Source organism: Schistocerca serialis, chromosome 3, assembly GCF_023864345.2.
Source record: "Schistocerca serialis cubense isolate TAMUIC-IGC-003099 chromosome 3, iqSchSeri2.2, whole genome shotgun sequence".
Lineage (NCBI taxonomy): Eukaryota > Metazoa > Arthropoda > Insecta > Orthoptera > Acrididae > Schistocerca > Schistocerca serialis.
The window spans coordinates 996,836,581-996,856,495 of NC_064640.1; the positions used below are offsets into that span (position 1 = coordinate 996,836,581).

The window sequence follows — 19,915 nt, forward strand, 5'->3', positions numbered from 1 at the left end:
CCTACCTACACTACCGATACTGCTTGTAATCCTAACATCACTACATCACACTCTACTAAATTTTAGTTTTGGTACAGTGCAACTCTAACACTAACCAAAGCAAAGGTGACAGTAGATCTTTTTGAATGATGGGCATGGAAGTGCTCCACTTAATATTTACAAAAAAAATATGAGTGTAGGGTTTGGTTTAGAATGGCACTCGCCTTCCAGAACTCAGAATTTCTTCTATAGTGCACTGGCAGCCCACCAGCAATCCCCATCACTGCTGCTCTCTCCATACTTGTCCAGTCAATTGTGTATCTACTGGCCACATTATTTTGTACACCCTCTATTATATGTTTGGATGCCAGCTCAGAAGGAATCTGTGTCAGTTGGCAGTGACGATTTTCAAGCAATATTCGGGGTAATGAGTCAGCAATGTGTGGGGATTATTTTACTTTTTGGTAAGACTTAGTACAATTTTAACAACTTCTGTGCTAGAATCTGGATGACTATTAAGACACCTTCATTTTCACAAGGAGACCTTTGAACTTGGAAAATTCTCTAGTAGTTTTGAATGATTAGTATTACAGGGTGGTAAAGACTTGGGAATGTACTTTCATATTCATCAGACTCACTACACAAGGCAAGTGCAGCACAGTCTAATGGCTTTGGGCTGTCTTTTGTCATTCTCAAAATCATCACAATGCCTTCATTTTTCAATGGTGATGGTGGTGGCTACAACACTGTGGTTTAGTGGCACAGAGTGGTTGACCTCTATGGTGGCTGGGTTGAGTTAAGATGGTGGGTTGTCGTCAGGATGATAAACAATGGTTGCTCAAGAAAACATCTTTATTAGACATACATTTTATTGGAGAATTAACTACAACTCTTGTAGCGATGCAAATATGGCTGTGATGATGCAGCAAGCATCCAGTAGCCTATTTCATGCCATCAGCTGGGCAAGAATATTGACAGGTTGAGTCCATGGCAGGACATGTACTGTTTTGGCATGGTTCTGCAGCTCAAGGCAGCATATGCCAGTTGGCAAGGAAATCCACTAAGATTCTTATTGCAGAAGACAGCCCACAGCAGTAGTGTCTGCTCTCATTAGTGGAGGTGTACAGCATCGGTATGCAATTTGGTAATACCTAAACAGAACTTCTGCTCCAGAGTATTCTATGGCACTGACCCATCCTTCAGCTACACCATTGTGAAATTAAATTCAATGGAAGATTTATATCTAAATGACTGATTTTTGGGCCCTGAGCAGTGAAGCTGAAGTTGATACAATGCATTACACCCCAAAATACTACTATTGTCTCCCACATTAATTAACAAAACTAATAAATGATCAAGGAATGGAATCTTCTGGAATAAGACACAATATTCAAGATAACTATATAGTTATTACAAAAGAACAAGAATGACATCATACATAAAGAAAAATAAACAACATTGATCACACTCAAGCACCTGTCTAATGACAAAGTATGCACTGATGTATGGTTGAAAAAGTGGGGAAGTAGATGGAAAATCAATTACACCTCTGACTTTAAATGTGGATAACATGAGCTGACTGAATCTACTTCAGTTGACAGTGGTTGTAAACCACAAAGCTGCAAGCTACTGTGACATGCACACATTAAACAGCAACTACAACTGTTTAAACAAGCATTATGTGGATGGTGAAAATTCACCTCTAAGGTTCATCATATGCCGGCCCTGCAATATGCTTACCTTACACCTGCAAGAGTCTGCAATGCAGCCACCAGTGTGCTTCTACATTGACTTGAACTGTGGATCTCCTCCTCCTCCTCCTCCTCCTCCTCCTCCTCCTCCCGACCCAGGACTATTAAGCTTTCTGCGGATCAAAACCCACAACCACGATCTAACATGACTCCTGGCCAAAGCCCAGATCTTCATCTCCCTCACTTCATGGAAAAAAAACTACCTACCAATTAAAATGCAGCAGCACTCCTTTATGCCAATCACATAATTCTCCTTTCTCAGTACAGCCTCCTCCAGAAGATGGGCAAATTCCTTTCATTATTACTTGCTATGACAGAGAACAGACACTTTCCGGTATATCATCTGATGTAACAGTCAGATTTCCAATCAAAGCACCTTTTCTCTGCTCGCATGGGAAGGTCCATGAAAAACACTGGGTGGATATCTCTCTGCAAACCTTTGGGACAATGATTTGTGACCCACTAGGAGACCTCCTATGCACATGGCTGGAGTGGTCCCCTGCTGTTCAGGCCATGTTCACCAGCATGCCTCCCTCTGCATGAAAGCAGCGACAAAGTCTCCCAGGCCACACTGAAATACCTGTGCTTGCGTCCCTCCCTTGCTATCTGACCTGACACCAATAAAGTGACTATTTCGCCATCTATGCCCAGTGAGCTTCCCTTCACCCAGCTGCAGCTCTAACTGGCCAACAAAATATTTCTCTCTCTCTCTCTCTCTCTCTCTCTCTCTCTCTCTCTCTCTCTCTCCTCAGCAATCACAGACTCTGTAGACCACGTGCTGCATCAACAATCTGCTTCCACCCCCTTGTACCTCTCGCAGCCTCTCTCCAGCCTACAGAAATTCCTAATGCTGTGATGTCCTTCTCTACGTCATCTTTCCACTTTGTACGAGGTCAGCCCAATGGTCTTGTTGCCTGGAGAGTTCCTTCAAATGCTTTCTTGGTGATTCTATTGTTTTCCATTCTGGCCACATGTCCAGCCCATTGCAGTCTCCTACTTTTTAATTTCTGGATGATAGTGGGTTGCTTCATTAAGTGATAAATTTCATAGTTCTTTTGAATTCTCCATACGCCATTCTCCAACACAGGTACCCAGATTTTTCTCATTACTTTTCTTTCAAAAGCATTCAATTTTTCTCTTTCATTCTTTGTAAGCGTCCAGCTTTCTGAACTGTACAGTACTATGGGGCAGATAATAATGTTGTATATCTTCATCTTTGTGGTGATTGACAAAGCTTTACTTTTAAGTGGGTTGCTTAGTGAGTACAGACATCTTGACCCTGAGGCTATTCTTTCATTTATATCCACTGTTATGATATTTTTACTGCTGAAACGTGATCCAAGGTATTTAAACTGGAGAACATTTCTGAATTTAGAATGCTGGTCAATTACAAAGTAAGGATTTGGGTTTATGACTCTACCTACTTCCATATATTTGGTTTTCTCTTGGTTAGTCAAATGCCCAATTTTGCTGGCACTGTGCCCGAGAGATCAGTACAAAATATTCTACCACACATAAACTTAGTGCTGCCACCTAAAATTACTCCATACAATTAGGTACCAACAAACTCAGTGCCGCGTGGGATTAGCCGAGCGGTCTAAGGCGCTGCAGTCATGGACTGTGCGGCTGGTCCCAGTGGAGGTTCGAGTCCTCCCTCGGGCATGGGTGTGTGTGTTTGTCCTTAGGATAATTTAGGATAAGTAGTGTGTAAGCTTAGGGACTGATGACCTTAGCAGTTAAGTCCCATAAGACTTCACACACATTTGAACATTTTTTTAAACTCAGTACCAAACAATTGTCAACTCTCTTTAACACCCACCATATCAGTCACAGTGTCACCCTAACTTGACATAAGTGCCTTATTTATGTACGTCCACATGCTCTGAGTAATTAAAGTGAATGAAAGGTGAGCCTAAGGATTTGCACCTCACAAGCCCTATAAAAATTGAGCAGAATTTTCAGGTATTATCCCCACCATGTGCCAGCCACATATCTTAGTGCATTCATCCTTGTTTCCATCTTAGAAGTGGTACCATTTATGTGAGGTCTCCACACTAGTCTTTAGTCAATTCTCATGCCTAGAAACTTAGCTTAACCCCTGAATGGGATATTTACTCCACCAACCCTCAAACTGTCTGGGCTATTTGGAACTCTCTTTGCATAAAAATAACTATTGCTGATTTTTTCTGTGTTATCACAAGGGCATTCTCTTTCAATCTGATACTAAGGTTTGATACAGCATGATCCATAATTTCTTTTGCCATTTGTATGGAATAAGCTGTCAAATACAGCCAAAGATCATGAGTGAACTATAATGCAGATACTCTTGTTGAGCAACATTTTTCAAGGTCTTGCGTGTACACTATGTACAGGAGAGGGCTCAGTATGGCTCCCTGAGGGAGACCGTTGTTGACTATCCAAGGCCTGATGTCTTTACTACAATACTTAACATAGATATTTTTTTCTGAGAGTGAAGATTTAATGCCAGAGATTAGTTTCACAGGTAAACTGGTTGAAACAAGTTTTCTTTCCAGTATCACGATTTTCACATTGTCACAAGCCCCTGTTACATCACAGAATGTTATAAACAAGAAACATTTGTTCATGGAGGCCCACTGAATGTCAGTTGTCAAAAACCCTATGTTGTCAAGAGCACTCTTTCCCTTCTGAAATCTAAATTGGGTATTGGGAAGAACATCATTCCTCTTCATCCACCATTCTAAGCTGTTTTTAACCATTCTTTCAAGTGTCTTTGATAAACATGAAGATAGTACTATTGGTCTTAAGAAAACAGGTTTAGACTATCTTTGTTTGGTTTAAGAATGGGAAATAAATGGACCACACACCCTATTTCATTGTATAACCTTCATAATAGAAAAAGTGCTTCAGATGGCACGTTTTGGATCATGCTATAATGTATTTCATTGATACCAGGTGCTGCACTGAGTGAATTTTGTAAAGCATTAATCAATCCTTGTTCTTGCAAAGGGGTACACAATTCATGTTCTGTTTCATCATCACACATGTAAAAATCTTTGTTGTGGGTTGAAGCTGGTGAAATTCTGCCCAAGAACAGCTCTACCAAAGCATTTGTTTCTCAAAAAATTCAGTATTTGATTTCCCACTTCTAAAACACCTGATCTTTTGCCAGACTTCTGTCATGCTAGTAACTACTCATATCACCTCACAGTACTGAATCCAAAATTCTATTTGGCCCCCTTATAAACGTTTTTTGTTGTTGCTTCCATTCACTTTTAATGTAAAAAATCCAACATTTGTGCCTTTCTGTATTGTGATGGAATGTTACACAAAGGATAGTTGCTACTCACCACACAATGGAGATGCTGAGTTGCAGACAGGCATATCAGAAAGATCGTCAGAAAGTGAGCTTTTGGCCAATTAGTCCTTTGTTGACAAAAGCCTTGTTGGCCAAAAGCTCACTTTCCAACAGTCTTTTTGTTGTACCTATATGAGACTCAGCATCACCACTATATGGTGAGCAGCAACTACCCTTTTCATAATATTGTACATTCCATCCTGGATTTTCCATAGTTTGTATTGTGATAAAGCTAATCTTCTCCTTGCTACTGCCCTAGAGCAGTGTATGTTCCACCAAACAACTACCAGTCATATGTCTTTATTGCTGCTTCTTAGGGGAGTGATACTTCTCGTAGCTGCTCATTCAGTTAGTGAGACGAGCTTTCCATACTCACCAACTCTCTTGCGAATATTGAAATTGTCTTGTATTTCTTGGATTACAATTTCTTGATAATGTTCCCAGTTTGTTTTTCTAATATTCCATATAGCAGTGAGGTTATATACCGATAGCAACTACATTCACAATGATCTTTGTAAGCATACGGTAATGATCTGATCCTAGAGAATCCTGGAGTACTTGCTACATAGACATTGCAATGCAAGGGGAGCACAGTAATGGGTCTAATGCACAATTTCCTCTCTCAGGAGCCAAAATCATTATCAGAGAGCTTTCATTTATAACAGTTAGTTATTTATTATCCAACAATGTCAGAATAGACTTGCTCCTCCAATAATTAAACATGCAGACCCAACTGCCACATAGACACACTGCTTGCCAGGCACCTAACAGTTCTCAGCAATCAGTTCCAAATGGTACTCATACACGACTAATGTCTGCTTCCACAACACATCTATCAGAGCATCATATCCATCAGAAATTGCTGTCCTATAGCCCATGCTTCAATTACTTCAAATGTCAGTAACTATGGAGCTTAGTGCATAAAATATACAGAGCTTGTATCTGTTGAAACAAAGCCTCCCACTGAACTTCATTTACTAGGGTTTTTGGTGGAATGCACAATACAAAAGATATTTTCATACTGCCTAATTCAGTCCTATTAGCCCCAGCTTGGAATAAAAAATTATACAGATTTAAGGCTACTGGTTAGTGGGTTTACAGTCCCTGATTAGAATTGCTACTCTTCCTCCTCTTCCATAATCTTGGTCAGCTCTATATGAAGTAAAGCCTTTGACTAAAAACTGTTTATTCAGCTAGAGCCATGTTTCCAATACTACTGCAGCCATTATGCAGCTGTGCTGTAGTTGTCTGACTAAACTTTCTTTATTTGAAATAAAGGAGCAACTGTTCCACTGCAAAAAGTTAAACCCCATAACATGACATTAACAGGTTATTAATCAATGATTTTACTAATGATGACTGTAAGTTTCCTTCATTTTGTATTTGTTCTATCCAATTAAGTACAGGGTGGGGCAAATAAAAATGGCCTGGACGAGTGGATATGACTGAATGTGACTGTATGCATATAAACTCACCCCATTATGCACACACGATGTATACGCCCACCACATGATCCAACCAGTTCAGAGCATAGTGTGGGAAGTGTCAATGTGAGTGGAGTAGTGCAAAGGGGACGATGGTACTCACAGTGAAGCAGTGTTTGATGTGGAAAGTTACCTGACAACAAAGTCATGGAAATAGTATGGTCAATTGTTTGCCAAGAAGTTTAAAGGAAACAAACTGCCAGTAAAGGGTGCCATGCAACACTTAGTCTGAAAATTGCATCAGGCAGGATCTGTTTTGACCAAGTCAAGAAACAATCTGAAATGTGCCAGTACACCAGAAAATGCTTCAGAGTCCTACTAAACCAATCTGATGCCAGTGGCAAGAGACCAGAAATCACATCGATCATGTGGACGAATACTTCACCTCGGCCTGCATATGCTCCCCTACTGAGTGTTTATTGTTCATGCGTTAAAAGCAGTAGATGCTCCTCAGTGCCTCCAGTTTTGTGAGTGGCTGTTCACAGAGATAACAATGAATGGCTTGGGCATGGATCTGTTCTTTATGTCCGATGAAGCCTGGTTTCACCTGAGTGGTAATGTCAACTCACAGAATCACAGGTTCTGGGCAGCAGAGAATCCACATAACTTCTGTAAAACATCACCGAATGATCGAAAGGTTGGGGTTGGGTTGGGTTGGGTGTGGTGTGGTGTGCAGCATCTGCACTCTGCACTATTGGTCCCTTCTTTCACCATTGACTTTGGTGTGTTTCACTGCCAACATTTTGATACCATTTGTGGCAGCATTAACAGAGAAGTAAAAGAACTACAGTTACTTCCAACAGGATGGAGCAACTACCCAAACAGCTGGCTGAACCTTGGAGCACATTTACACAATCTTCACACCTGACAGAGATCTTAGCAGGGTTCAGTCTGGCTGCGGCTGTAGCTGACCACTCAAGTCGCCTGAATTGTCAGTGTGCAATTAGTTTGTGGAGGGAGCCCTTAGGTCTAAAGTGCATCATGACAACCTTCATACTCTTCAAAAACTACAAGTTGCTGACCAGGGCCCAAAAGTGCCAAGAGATGAATGGTGGTCACTTTCAACATCTGCTATAGTCAGCTTAGTACCATATTTCCTTTCCTCTGCTGTGTTTCTTTGTATCCTGGAACTCAGTTCTTCAAGCCACTTTTATTTGCTCCACCCTGTACTAAGTTGCAGAGTTTTTCCAACCAGAATATCACTGTGTGGGTCTAATGTCAGAAAGTGTGTGTTACTTTGGATCAAATTCCATGAACTTCCTCTTGGGTCTATTAACAGGTGGTGTGGATAATTATAGCCTCCATGATTCCTTTGTTTGCTGGACATACATGTGTTTCCTGACTAATTCTGCTCTATCACTGCTTAGATTAGCAGTTTGTTGACACAAGTCCTACATATTATACTGTATAACTCTGGGAGCAGTCACAAATCTATTTTTTCCAGTGCAGCTCTTTGTGGAGGAAAGGAGAGGGAGAATCCAATTCTTTTGTAGTTTTTGCAAGTACATATAGCTGAGTTTGAGGTACATTAATGTTTGCAAACACATGAAAAGACTGAATAGCCTGAGTATATGTTGCATTGCATAGGTAATTCTCAGCCTTTTAAAACTCCAGTTATTTTGAACTGCTATTTCATTAACTTGTTTTCTAAATAGGAACACCCTATATTATCTGTCTATAGCTTGATGCCTCTCACACAAGATAGACTGGTGTTGTGACATTGTTCTATAGTATGCTGACCACCACATTGACAGCAGCGATATTGACTGCAACATTGTCTGGCTATATGCCCATAATATAAACAATGGAAACATTGTTTCACTGCTGGTACATGTGGAGTAACTTCACAGTTACAAATATACCCATACTCTGGAAGCATTTGAGAGTCAAAAGTGAGGATACTCTGCAAATTTATATCACAACTTACATTGTGCTGAGTGACACATTTTGTCTTTCATATTACAGTGAATTACTCACTCCATTATGCTTTTGACTTCTGTTATGTCAATGTCTTCCCACTTTTCCCTCAGTTCCTGCACATACACCCTTTTGCAAGGGTGCTCTGCAATTAAGTCACAAAGGGGGAATTACCTAACAAAGCAATCTATGGCAGTCTACTGAATGAAGAGAGCTTTCATCCTCTGCTACAGCTTTATTCACTTTGGTGATTACATATTCCATGATCTCTTGTGTACTACAAACAGAAAACTCTTCAAAGTACAATCAATTGTGTAGCATGTTGCGCAACAAGCAGTTTGTTAGAGATGGACCACTACATCAGGTGGCTGAGTATGAAATCTGATGCAACTTTGTTAAGTGAATGATCCCAGCATTTTCCTATCAATGTAGAGGGAAATAATAGAAATCTAAATTTGATATTTTGTCTTCATGTTTCTTGAATATGAATTTAGTATTTCTACAGTTCTATCAAAAAATATATTCAATACTTATTTTAAGTTATGTGAAATCTGCTTTGAATGTATATAATTTATTTTTTATAGTTGAAAGGAAAAAGCTTATAGTCTCCTTGAAAAGAGAGCCACAGTTACTTCATGGTTATGACACACAGACACAAAAGTTGACTGGTAACTCTGTAAATATTAATTTGTGAGCTATTTCCATGGACGTATTACATGCTGTGTACATAACCCAAGAATTGCGCAGCAGTACCATGAGAGGCTGCTACCACACAGGTACACTGCTTCTACATCTACATCTACATCTACATCTACATCTACATCTACATCTACATCTACATAGACACTTCACAAGCCACCATACAGTGGATGGTGGAGGGTATCCTGTGCCACTACTAGTCATTTCCTTTCCTGTTTCACTCACAAATAGAGTGAGGGAAAAATGACTGTCCATATGAGCCTCAATTTCTCGTATCTTATCTTTGTGGTACTTAAGTGCAATATATGTTGCTAGCAGTAGAATCAATCAGCACTCAGCTTCAAATGCCAGTTCTTTAATTTTTTTCAATAGTGTTTCTCGAAAAGAACGTCGCCTTCCCTCCAGGGATTCCCATTTGATTTCCCAAAACATCTCCATAACACTTATGTGTTGTTTGAACCTACTGGTAACAACTCTAGTAGCCTAGCTCAGCAGTGACCTTTAGCCTCAACCACCTAAAATTGGTAAAAGTTTTTTCAGCATTTAGTAGAGAATGTGTGTCTTAGTCTTTATGCTCTGTACATTAAGCACACATGACAGAATGCATTATGTCTTGAAAGCTATAATTTTCTGAGTTCAAGCATCACCAGTAGGCCACCCAATAAATCTACATGATGTGGCAAGTCTTGTAGTTAATGGCTGAGATGGAGGCTGATGGTACTTACAAAGAAAGCTCTACACAAGTATAGAGCACATGATGCATAGGATGTTGAATTACTTTGTGTGCAGAATTATGTTTTAAAATATTCTGCACATAATGAAAAAACTTTAGCCTAATATGTTAAAAAGTTAATAGTCCCTTTTTCCACAATGAATTAATTCTTTTCATGCAATAGACATAAAAAGCAGTTCATCCATTTATGCAATTCAAGTTAAGGCTGCCACATTCAAGCAAATGAACACACATTTACCATCTTGATTCCGAGGGTGATCCTCTCCTTCAGGTTCAATATCTTCTGCCTGTGTTATCCAGTCCAAATAACCTCTCAAATCCTCCTCAATTTGCTGTTTCTCTCTGAGCTTATGAAAATCACCACGAGCTTTGGCCTTTTCTCTTTCCTTGGAAAACTCTCTGTTAGGACAAAAATGACATCTTTCTTGTAATACAAAGAGCATTTCAGTTAATGATGGTTGCAACATGATTAGAAGCAATTTTCAAAATCTGTGTATGTGGTTCGCTACTATTTAACTTGTAAATTGTTTTTTGCACATGTCTTCCTTGTAGTATCTACTACATACAGTGAAGTGTATCATCCACAGTCAGAAATCTATTTAACAAAACACAACTGGGTCACTGAAATGAAAAGTTTTTCATTAAAAGCTGTTTCTAATCTACATAGTGAAACCTGGTTCTCATACCATTTTCAAATTTATATACTCATTTTTAATGTATTATAGGCTTCAAACAATTCTTCAGATACATGTGTGTTAAACCTTGTCTGATTAAAATAGGAAAAGCCTTATCATCTGAAAACCAGACCCATAAAAACAGGACTTCAAATATTTCTATTGAAATAAAATGTTCAACACATTCTCCCTTTTTATGTGCAAATTTTTGGATAATTATTTTAAAGTATCAGAACAATTAACAATAATTTAACGCAGCTGTCTTGTTCCTAATCAAAATTACACAATTTTAAAAGACAATAAATCAAATTCTTGCATTTTTATTAAGAAACAGAGAATGGAAAAACTTATGATAAATATTTCAAAGAGTAATTATAAATCTCCAGTACATAAATTTAATAAGTTGACATGAAACTGGAGAGGACCTAATACAAGGAACACATTATGCCCTGAAAAACCACTAACTGGTGCAGAGAATATTCATATTACCCGAAAAAATGGCTGACATCGAAATAAGTGTCCAAGGAATAGAAAAGCAACTGGAATCACTCAATAGAGGAAAGTCCACTGGACCTGACGGGATACCAATTCGATTCTACACAGAGTACGCGAAAGAACTTGCCCCCCTTCTAACAGCCGTGTACCGCAAGTCTCTAGAGGAACGGAGGGTTCCAAATGATTGGAAAAGAGCACAGATAGTCCCAGTCTTCAAGAAGGGTCGTCGAGCAGATGCGCAAAACTATAGACCTATATCTCTTACGTCGATCTCTTGTAGAATTTTAGAACATGTTTTTTGCTCGCGTATCATGTCATTTCTGGAAACCCAGAATCTACTATGTAGGAATCAACATGGATTCCGGAAACAGCGATCGTGTGAGACCCAACTCGCCTTATTTGTTCATGAGACCCAGAAAATATTAGATACAGGCTCCCAGGTAGATGCTATTTTTCTTGACTTCCGGAAGGCGTTCAATACAGTTCCGCACTGTCGCCTGATAAACAAAGTAAGAGCCTACGGAATATCAGACCAGCTGTGTGGCTGGATTGAAGAGTTTTTAGCAAACAGAACACAGCATGTTGTTATCAATGGAGAGACGTCTACAGACATTAAAGTAACCTCTGGCGTGCCACAGGGGAGTGTTATGGGACCATTGCTTTTCACAATATATATAAATGACCTAGTAGATAGTGTCGGAAGTTCCATGCGGCTTTTCGCGGATGATGCTGTAGTATACAGAGAAGTTGCTGCATTAGAAAATTGTAGCGAAATACAGGAAGATCTGCAGCGGATAGGCACTTGGTGCAGGGAGTGGAAACTGACCCTTAACATAGACAAATGTAATGTATTGCGAATACATAGAAAGAAGGATCCTTTATTGTGTGATTATATGATAGTGGGACAAACACTGGTAGCAGTTACTTCTGTAAAATATCTGGGAGTGTGCGTACGGAACGATTTGAAGTGGAATGATCATATAAAATTATTTGTTGGTAAGGCGGGTACCAGGTTGAGATTCATTGGGAGAGTGCTTAGAAAATGTAGTCCATCAACAAAGGAGGTGGCTTACAAAACACTCGTTCGACCTATACTTGAGTATTGCTCATCAGTGTGGGATCCGTACCAGGTCGGGTTGACGGAGGAGATAGAGAAGATCCAAAGAAGAGCGGCGCGTTTTGTCACCAGGTTATTTGGTAACCGTGATAGCGTTACGGAGATGTTTAATAAACTCAAGTGGCAGACTCTGCAAGAGAGGCGCTCTGCATCGCGGTGTAGCTTGCTCGCCAGGTTTCGAGAGGGTGCGTTTCTGGATGAGGTATCGAATATATTGCTTCCCCCTACTTATACCTCCCGAGGAGATCACGAATGTAAAATTAGAGAGATTAGAGCGCGCACGGAGGCTTTCAGACAGTCGTTCTTCCCGCGAACCATACGCGACTGGAACAGGAAAGGGAGGTAATGACAGTGGCACGTAAAGTGCCCTCCGCCACACACCGTTGGGTGGCTTGCGGAGTATCAATGTAGATGTAGATGTAGATGTTACTGACTATGAATGAGAAGTTGCGCAGAATTCCTATTTTAACCTTTCTGTCTACACTCAACAAATTATACTTTGTTCTATAACCAGGTTACCAGGGTAACACAATCAATTTATTGTTGTACAATCATGGTTAGAAACAGTTATCTTGGGGTATACTGGGTAGTCCATTGATTGTGACTGGGCCAAATATCTCACAAAACAAGCGTCAAACAAAAAAACTACAAAGAACAAAACTTGTCTAGCTCGAAGGGGGAAACCAGATGGCACTATGGTTGACCCACTAGATGTTGCTGCCACAGGTCAAACAGATATCAAAGCACTTTTTAAAAATAGGAACCCCCATTTTTTATCACATATTCGTGGAGTACGTAAAGAAATATGAATGTTTTAGTTGGACCACTTTTTTCACTTGGTGATATATGGCACTGTAATAGTCACAAACATATGGCTCACAATTTTAGACAAACAGTTGGTAACAGGTAGGTTTTTTATATTAAAATTCAGAATGTAGGTATGTTTCAACATTTTATTTCGGTTGCTCCAATTTGATACATGTACCTTTGTGAACTTATCATTTCTGAGAATGCATGCTGTTATAGCGTGATTACCTGTAAATACCACATTAATGCAATAAATGCTTAAAATTATGTCCGTCAACCTCAATGCATTTGCCAAAACGTGTAACGACATTCCTCTCAACAGCGAGTAGTTCGCCTTCCGTAATGTTCACACATGCTTTAACAATGTGCTGACACATGTTGTTAGGCATTGTTGGTGGATGACGATAGCAAATATCCTTCAACTTTCCCCACAGAAAGAAATCCAAGGACGTCAGATCTGGTGAACGTGTTGGCCATGGTATGGTGCTTCGACGACCAATTCACCTGTCATGAAATGTGCTATTCAATACCGCTTCAACCGCACGCGAGCTATGTGCCGGACATCCATCATGTTGGAAGTACATTACCATTCTGCCATGCAGTGAAACATCTTGTAGTAACATCGGTAGAACATTACGTAGGAAATCAGCATACATTGCACCATTTAGATTGCCATCGATAAAGTGGGGGCCAGTTATCCTTACTCCCATAATGCCACACCATACATTAACCTGCCAACGTCGCTGATGTTCCACTTGTCGCAGCCATAGTGGATTTTCCGTTGCCCAATAGTGCATATTATGCCGGTTTACGTTACCACTGTTGGTGGATGATGCTTCATCGCTAAATAGAACGTGTGCAAAAAATCTGTCATCATCCCGTAATTTCTCTTGTGCCCAGTGGCAGAACTGTATACGATGTTCAAAGTCATCATCACGCAATTCCTGGTGCATAGAAATATGGTACGGGTGCCATCGATGTTGATGTAGGATTCTCAACACTGACTTTTTGAGGCTCCTGATTCTCACGCAATTTGTCTGCTACTGATGAGTGGATTAGCAGCGACAGCAGATAAACACCTGCTTGGGCATCATCATTTGTTGCAGGTCATGGTTGACATTTCACATGTGGCTGAACACTTCCTGTTTCCTTAAATAACGTAACTATCCGGCGAATGGTCCGGACACTTGGATGATGTGGTCCAGGATACCGAGCAGCATACATAGCACAAGCCCGTTGGGCACTTTGATCACAATAGCCATTCATCAACATGATATCAACCTTTTCCGCAATTGGTAAATGGTCCATTTTAACACAGGTAATGTATTGTGAAGCAAATACTGTCTGCACTGGCGGAATGTTACATGATACCATGTACTTACACGTTTGCGACTATTAAAATGCCATCTATCACAAAGCGAAAAAAGTAGTCCAACTGAAACATTCATATTTCTTTACGTACTACACGAATATGTAATAAAAATGGGGCTTCCTATTTAAAAAAACACAGTTGATACCCATTTGATCAATGGCAGTGCCATCTAGCAGGCCAACCATAGCGCAATCTGGTTCCCCCTTCAAGCTAGACGAGTTTCGTTCTTTGCAGTTTTTTTGTTTGATGCTTATTTCGTGAGATATTTGGCCCGGTCACTCTGTATACAAAATTGTTGCACTGAGGCATTATAATTGTTGCTGGCTACTGTTGCACAACATTATAAACTGTTCATTACTGTGTAAGCTTTGTTACTATGAACCTCAGCTCTGGATTCTCATGGATAATAAACTGGGGCTCCCTAAATCTGAATATGGCAGATTAAGCTGTGAAGCAAAAGAAGAGTATATCAGGAACTTATTGTCTGTTGTTGATACAGAAGAGAATGATGCTACAAATTTCAATGACTAAGATTCTATAGACAAGTGGATTCTGAGTAAGGAAGATGTTGCTACTTTAGATACTGATGATGCTATTGGTGCTTGTGGTGATATAGAAGTTAAGAGAGACACAAATGATAATAGTACCGATGAAATGACAGAACTCATGAAAACCATAAAGTGACTGTGTCTTCTGCAGGCATTCTATATGTGTAAAGATGGAACTAAATGGCTTAAGGAACCTATTGGGACAAGAAAGCTGCTGAAGCACTATATTCTGTGGGAAAGGGCTGGTCTAACATGAACAATAAAACTTATTTCTATAAAAGACACCTTCAAGAGTATATTTATAGAAGAAATATGTGATATAATAGTACATAAAACTAGCAGGAAGGTAAATCAGGTATTCACAAACTATAACATTGAATCGGAAGGAGCACCAAAAGTGTGGAAGCCATTGTCAACTGAAGAATTTGATGCATATCTTGGTATACTGATTACAACTTGTGTAAGACTCTCTAACACTGAACACACAAAGAAAATGTGGAAAAAAATGCATACCCATTGTACCATGCAAGCTTATCCCTCAACAAGTTTTGGCTGACAAGCAGATTTATAAGATCTGACAGTATGAACACTAGGGTTGAAAACTGACAAAGCTGCTGCAATATCTGACACATTTGAAATGCTAAAATTCGATTTTCTGTAAGAACTATATGCCTTCTGATTGCCTCGCTGTTGATGAGCAGATTTTTCCTTACAAAGGAAAGACAAGACTTACTCAACACATGCCCTCAGAGAATTCCAAATGCGGCTTGAATTTCGCGTAATTCTTATCCAGTAACACGAAATTTATACAGGTAACTCTGCTTTGGGCAGAGAAACTAATCAAGGGAAGAGGTTAGTAAAAGATTTGTTACCATTTCAAAGGTACAGGCAGAAATATAGTCACTGGCAATTTTTTCAAAACTCTACCATTAGCAAGGCTGTTGATGACATGGGATTTGTCCATAGCTGGTACTGTGAAAAAGAGATGATCCCTATATACCACCAGAAATGCAACCTTCCTCCTCACACCAAGAACTATCATCTGTATTATCATTCAGTGAAGATTATGTTTCTCTGTGTTCATATGTTCCAAAGAAAAAGAAAGCAGTTCTGATGTTATCCACAGCACATTATGATGCAACCACTTCTGGCCCTCTTTCAAAGCCAGAAGTTATACGTTATTGTAACAAAACAAATGGGAGCATTGATAATATGGACAAGTTGTGTTCACATTACAGTGTAAAAAGGACACAGAGATGCCTGCTGGCATTTTTACATTCTGGATATTGCTTGCTTAGCGACATACATTACTTACACAGAAAACAATCCTCAAGCAAAAAATGTGACTCGTAGACACAGACTGCTGCATTTTCTCTAGATCATAGAATCCTAATCGCTTGAGAAAATTTTTTGTGAAATCGGGTATTGTGTGCACGATAGGACCTCTAATTCTGGTTCCTGAACAAGTGGAGTCTCAGCCAAAATGAGATGCTTCTGGATGTTGATGACTGTTTTGTATGCAATTCTCAATAAAAAAAAGTTGCAAGAAATATAAGAATCCAATAAGTGGTGAGCATTGCATTACAACAAGTGTGTGGACTTCTTAATAAATAATAATTCCAAGTTTATCTATCCACTACGACGAGCAGCAAAATTGAGCAGCTATATAATATTACGTGCTTTACATCTACATCAACATCTGCATCTACATCTACATCCATACTCCGCAAGCCACCTGACGGCATGCGGCAGAGGGTACCTTGAGTACCTCTATCGGTTCTCCCTTCTATTCCAGTCTCGTATTGTTCATGGAAAGAAGGATTGTTGGTATGCCTCTGTGTGGGCTCTAATCTCTCTGATTTTATCCTCATGGTCTCTCTCAGATATAGTAAAAAGTGATATATTTTGAACATATAAATGACTATATCTGTTTTATTATTACTGAGTTGTCTAAGAATTAATAAAACTATTAATATATTATGTAAAATAAAGTATTTCATTTGCAAACTTCACACTTGTTCTGATGAGAGATATGTGGTTGTCTGGGTAACCCAAATATAAATTAGAGAACGCATTATGTTCCTTTCTATTTAAATGCTCTCCTTTGAAAATATTTAAATTTTGGAGTTCTGAACAGGTCTGCCAGGTCAGTGACCATTTAAGAAGTAAAATTAAAGCAATAACCGCCCTCAGATGCAAAAAAGAAGAAGAAGAAAAAGAAAAGAAAGAAATCTTTTTTGTGACCGAGGGCCGTTATTGCTTTAATTTTATTAAAATTTTGCTTTTATTGTGACATTTTTAAAGATGCAAACGAGTAATAACCTGAGGCTTGTGTTCACCAGTTTCAAAACACCTAAAAAATTGGCTGTTATTGTTATTAAGCTTACCTGGTTAACCAAATATGGAAACAAGTGTTAATGCACAACTGGAAATGGCATCAACTATAATCAGATGCATTCTATTCATTCAAAGCTAGGGATTTTCTCTTTAATGTTCTAACTTCTAATGCTGAGTGATTTTTGTGTGTGTGTGTGTGTGTGTGTGTGTGTGTGTGTGTGTGTGTGTGAGAGAGAGAGAAAGAGAGAAAGAGAGAGAGAGAGAGAGAGAGAGAGAGAGAGAGAGAGAGAGAGAGAGAGAGAGAGGGGGGGAGGGGGGGGGGAACTATGATATTCAGGTCCTGCTGTACTCCCTCTATAATAGAAATGATCTTTTTTCTAAATTGATTTTGTTTGCTAAATAATATGCACCTTGCTCAAATTTCAAAACATTCATGCAGTTAAATAATTCGGAAATTATTTCATCACACCACGATGGTATACCTTAAGTCATTTCATTTAATTGCTCTACCTTATATAATTTCTCTTATCTGACACTATAATAAAGTTGGAATACTAAGCCTTGTATATCTGAATCACAAAGAGGTTCCAGAAAAAAACTGATATTTTAACTCTGACTAATTGATTCCAGACAATATTCATTATTAGGAAGTACAATATGTAGTATTAGCATACTTTCTGCCAGGTAACATATGAAACTATACAAGCTATGCATTAACAATACTGACAAAAATATCTCAGCAATAATGAATGGATACAAAAAGGTTCAACTGTTCTGAAATCTGTTGTAGAATGTATTCTTGAGTGGTCAAAATATCTCGTTCTACCAGCGGTACTTAGCATACTGCTCTTGCACTACCATTACCAAAGGGTTATTCATAAGTGCTTCTGGGTTTTGAGAAGACAATTATATGAAAACTACAAGATGAACAGGAAAATGACTCGTATCAATGTATAGAGCATGTCTCCCAGTTTTGAGTCATAAAACACTACTGGCCATAAAAATTGCTACACCATGAAGATGACATGCTACAGACGCAAAATTTGACCAACAGGAAGAAGATGCTGTGATATGCAAACAATTAGCTTTTCAGAACATTCACACAAGTTTGGCGCCAGTGGCAACACCTAAAACATGCTGACATGAGGAAAGTTTCCAACCGATTTCTCATACACAAACAGCAGTTGACTGGCGTTTCCTGGTGAAATGTTGTTGTGATGCCTTGTGTAAGGAGGAAAAATGTGTACCATCACATTTATGACTTTGATAAAGGTCATATTGTAGCCTATCATGACTGTGGTTTATCGTATTGCGACATTGCTTCTCGCGTTGGTCGAGATCCAATGACTGTTAGCAGAATATGGAATCGGTGGGTTCAGGAGGGTAATATGGAATGCCATGCTGGATCCCAATGGCCTCTTATCACTAGCAGTCGAGATGACAGGCATCTTATCCACATGGCTGTAACAGATTGTGCAGCATCGTCTTGATCCCTGAGTCAACAGATGGGGATGTTTGCAAGACAACAACCATCTGCATGAACAGTTCAACGACGTTTGCAGCAGCATGGACTATCAGCTCGGAGACCATGGCTGCGGTTACCCTTGATGCTCCATCACAGACATGAGTGCCTGTGATGGTGTACTCAATGACGAACCTGGGTGCACGAATGGCAAAACGTCATTTTTTCAGATGAATCCAGGTTCTGTTTACAGCATCATGATGGTCGCAACCGTGTTTGGTGACATCGCAGTGAACACACATTGGAAGCATGTATTCTTCATCGCCATACTGGCATATCACCCAGCGTGATGGTATGGGGTGCCACTGGTTATACGTCTCCGTCACCTCTTGTTCGCATTGACGGCACTTTGAACAGTGGACGTTACATTTCAGATGTGTTACGAACCATGACTCTACCCTTCATTCGATCCCTGCGAAACTCTACATTTCTGCAGGATAATGCATGACTGCATGTTGCAGGTCCTGTATATTGGCCTTTCTGGATACAGAAAATGTTCGGCTGCTGCCCTGGCCAGCACATTCTCCAGATATCTCACCAATTGAAAATGTCTGGTCAATGGTGCCCAAGCAACTGGCTCGTCACAATACACCAGTCACTACTCTTGATGAACTGTGGTATCGTGTTGAAGCTGCATGGGTAGCTGTACCTGTACACACCATCCAAGCTCTGTTTGACTCAATGCCCAGGCATATCAAGGCCATTATTACGGCCAGAGGTGGTACTGATTTCGCAGGATCTATGCACCCAAATTGCATGAAAATATGATCACATTTCAGTTCTAGTATAATATATTTGTCCAATGAATACCCGTTTATCATCTGCATATCTTCTTGGTGTAGCAATTTTAATGGACAGTAGTGTACTCACTGTGGCATAGTTGCAGAGCACACCACTATGGGACAGGCATGTCAGAACACGACGACAAAAAATCTGTTCTGTGTTCTTGCACTGAATTAGTCCACACCTGCAGACAGGCAACCCTATGAACAGATTTTCAAAGCAGACTGCTGTTGTATCTTCTCCTTGTGAGGAGACAGTGGTGTCTTCAGTGAGTTAAACACATTTATTGAAGTTTGCTGCGTCACAAACAGAGCCCATAATGAGCACCTATAATGTGAGTTAAAGGCTTTGATAGATGCT

General features: G+C 39.6%; 1 protein-coding gene across 5 annotated transcripts in view; it reads right to left on the reverse strand.

The window, feature by feature from the left end:
* LOC126471447 (muscle calcium channel subunit alpha-1-like) overlaps positions 1–19,915 on the reverse strand; it is an 876,499-nt gene that overhangs the window by 424,220 nt on the left and 432,364 nt on the right. For all 5 annotated transcript variants that reach the window (XM_050099633.1, XM_050099629.1, XM_050099632.1 and 2 more), the window contains exon 9: positions 10,139–10,299. In XM_050099633.1, coding sequence (XP_049955590.1) covers positions 10,139–10,299 — 161 coding nt within the window. The remainder of the gene's footprint in view (positions 1–10,138; positions 10,300–19,915) is intronic.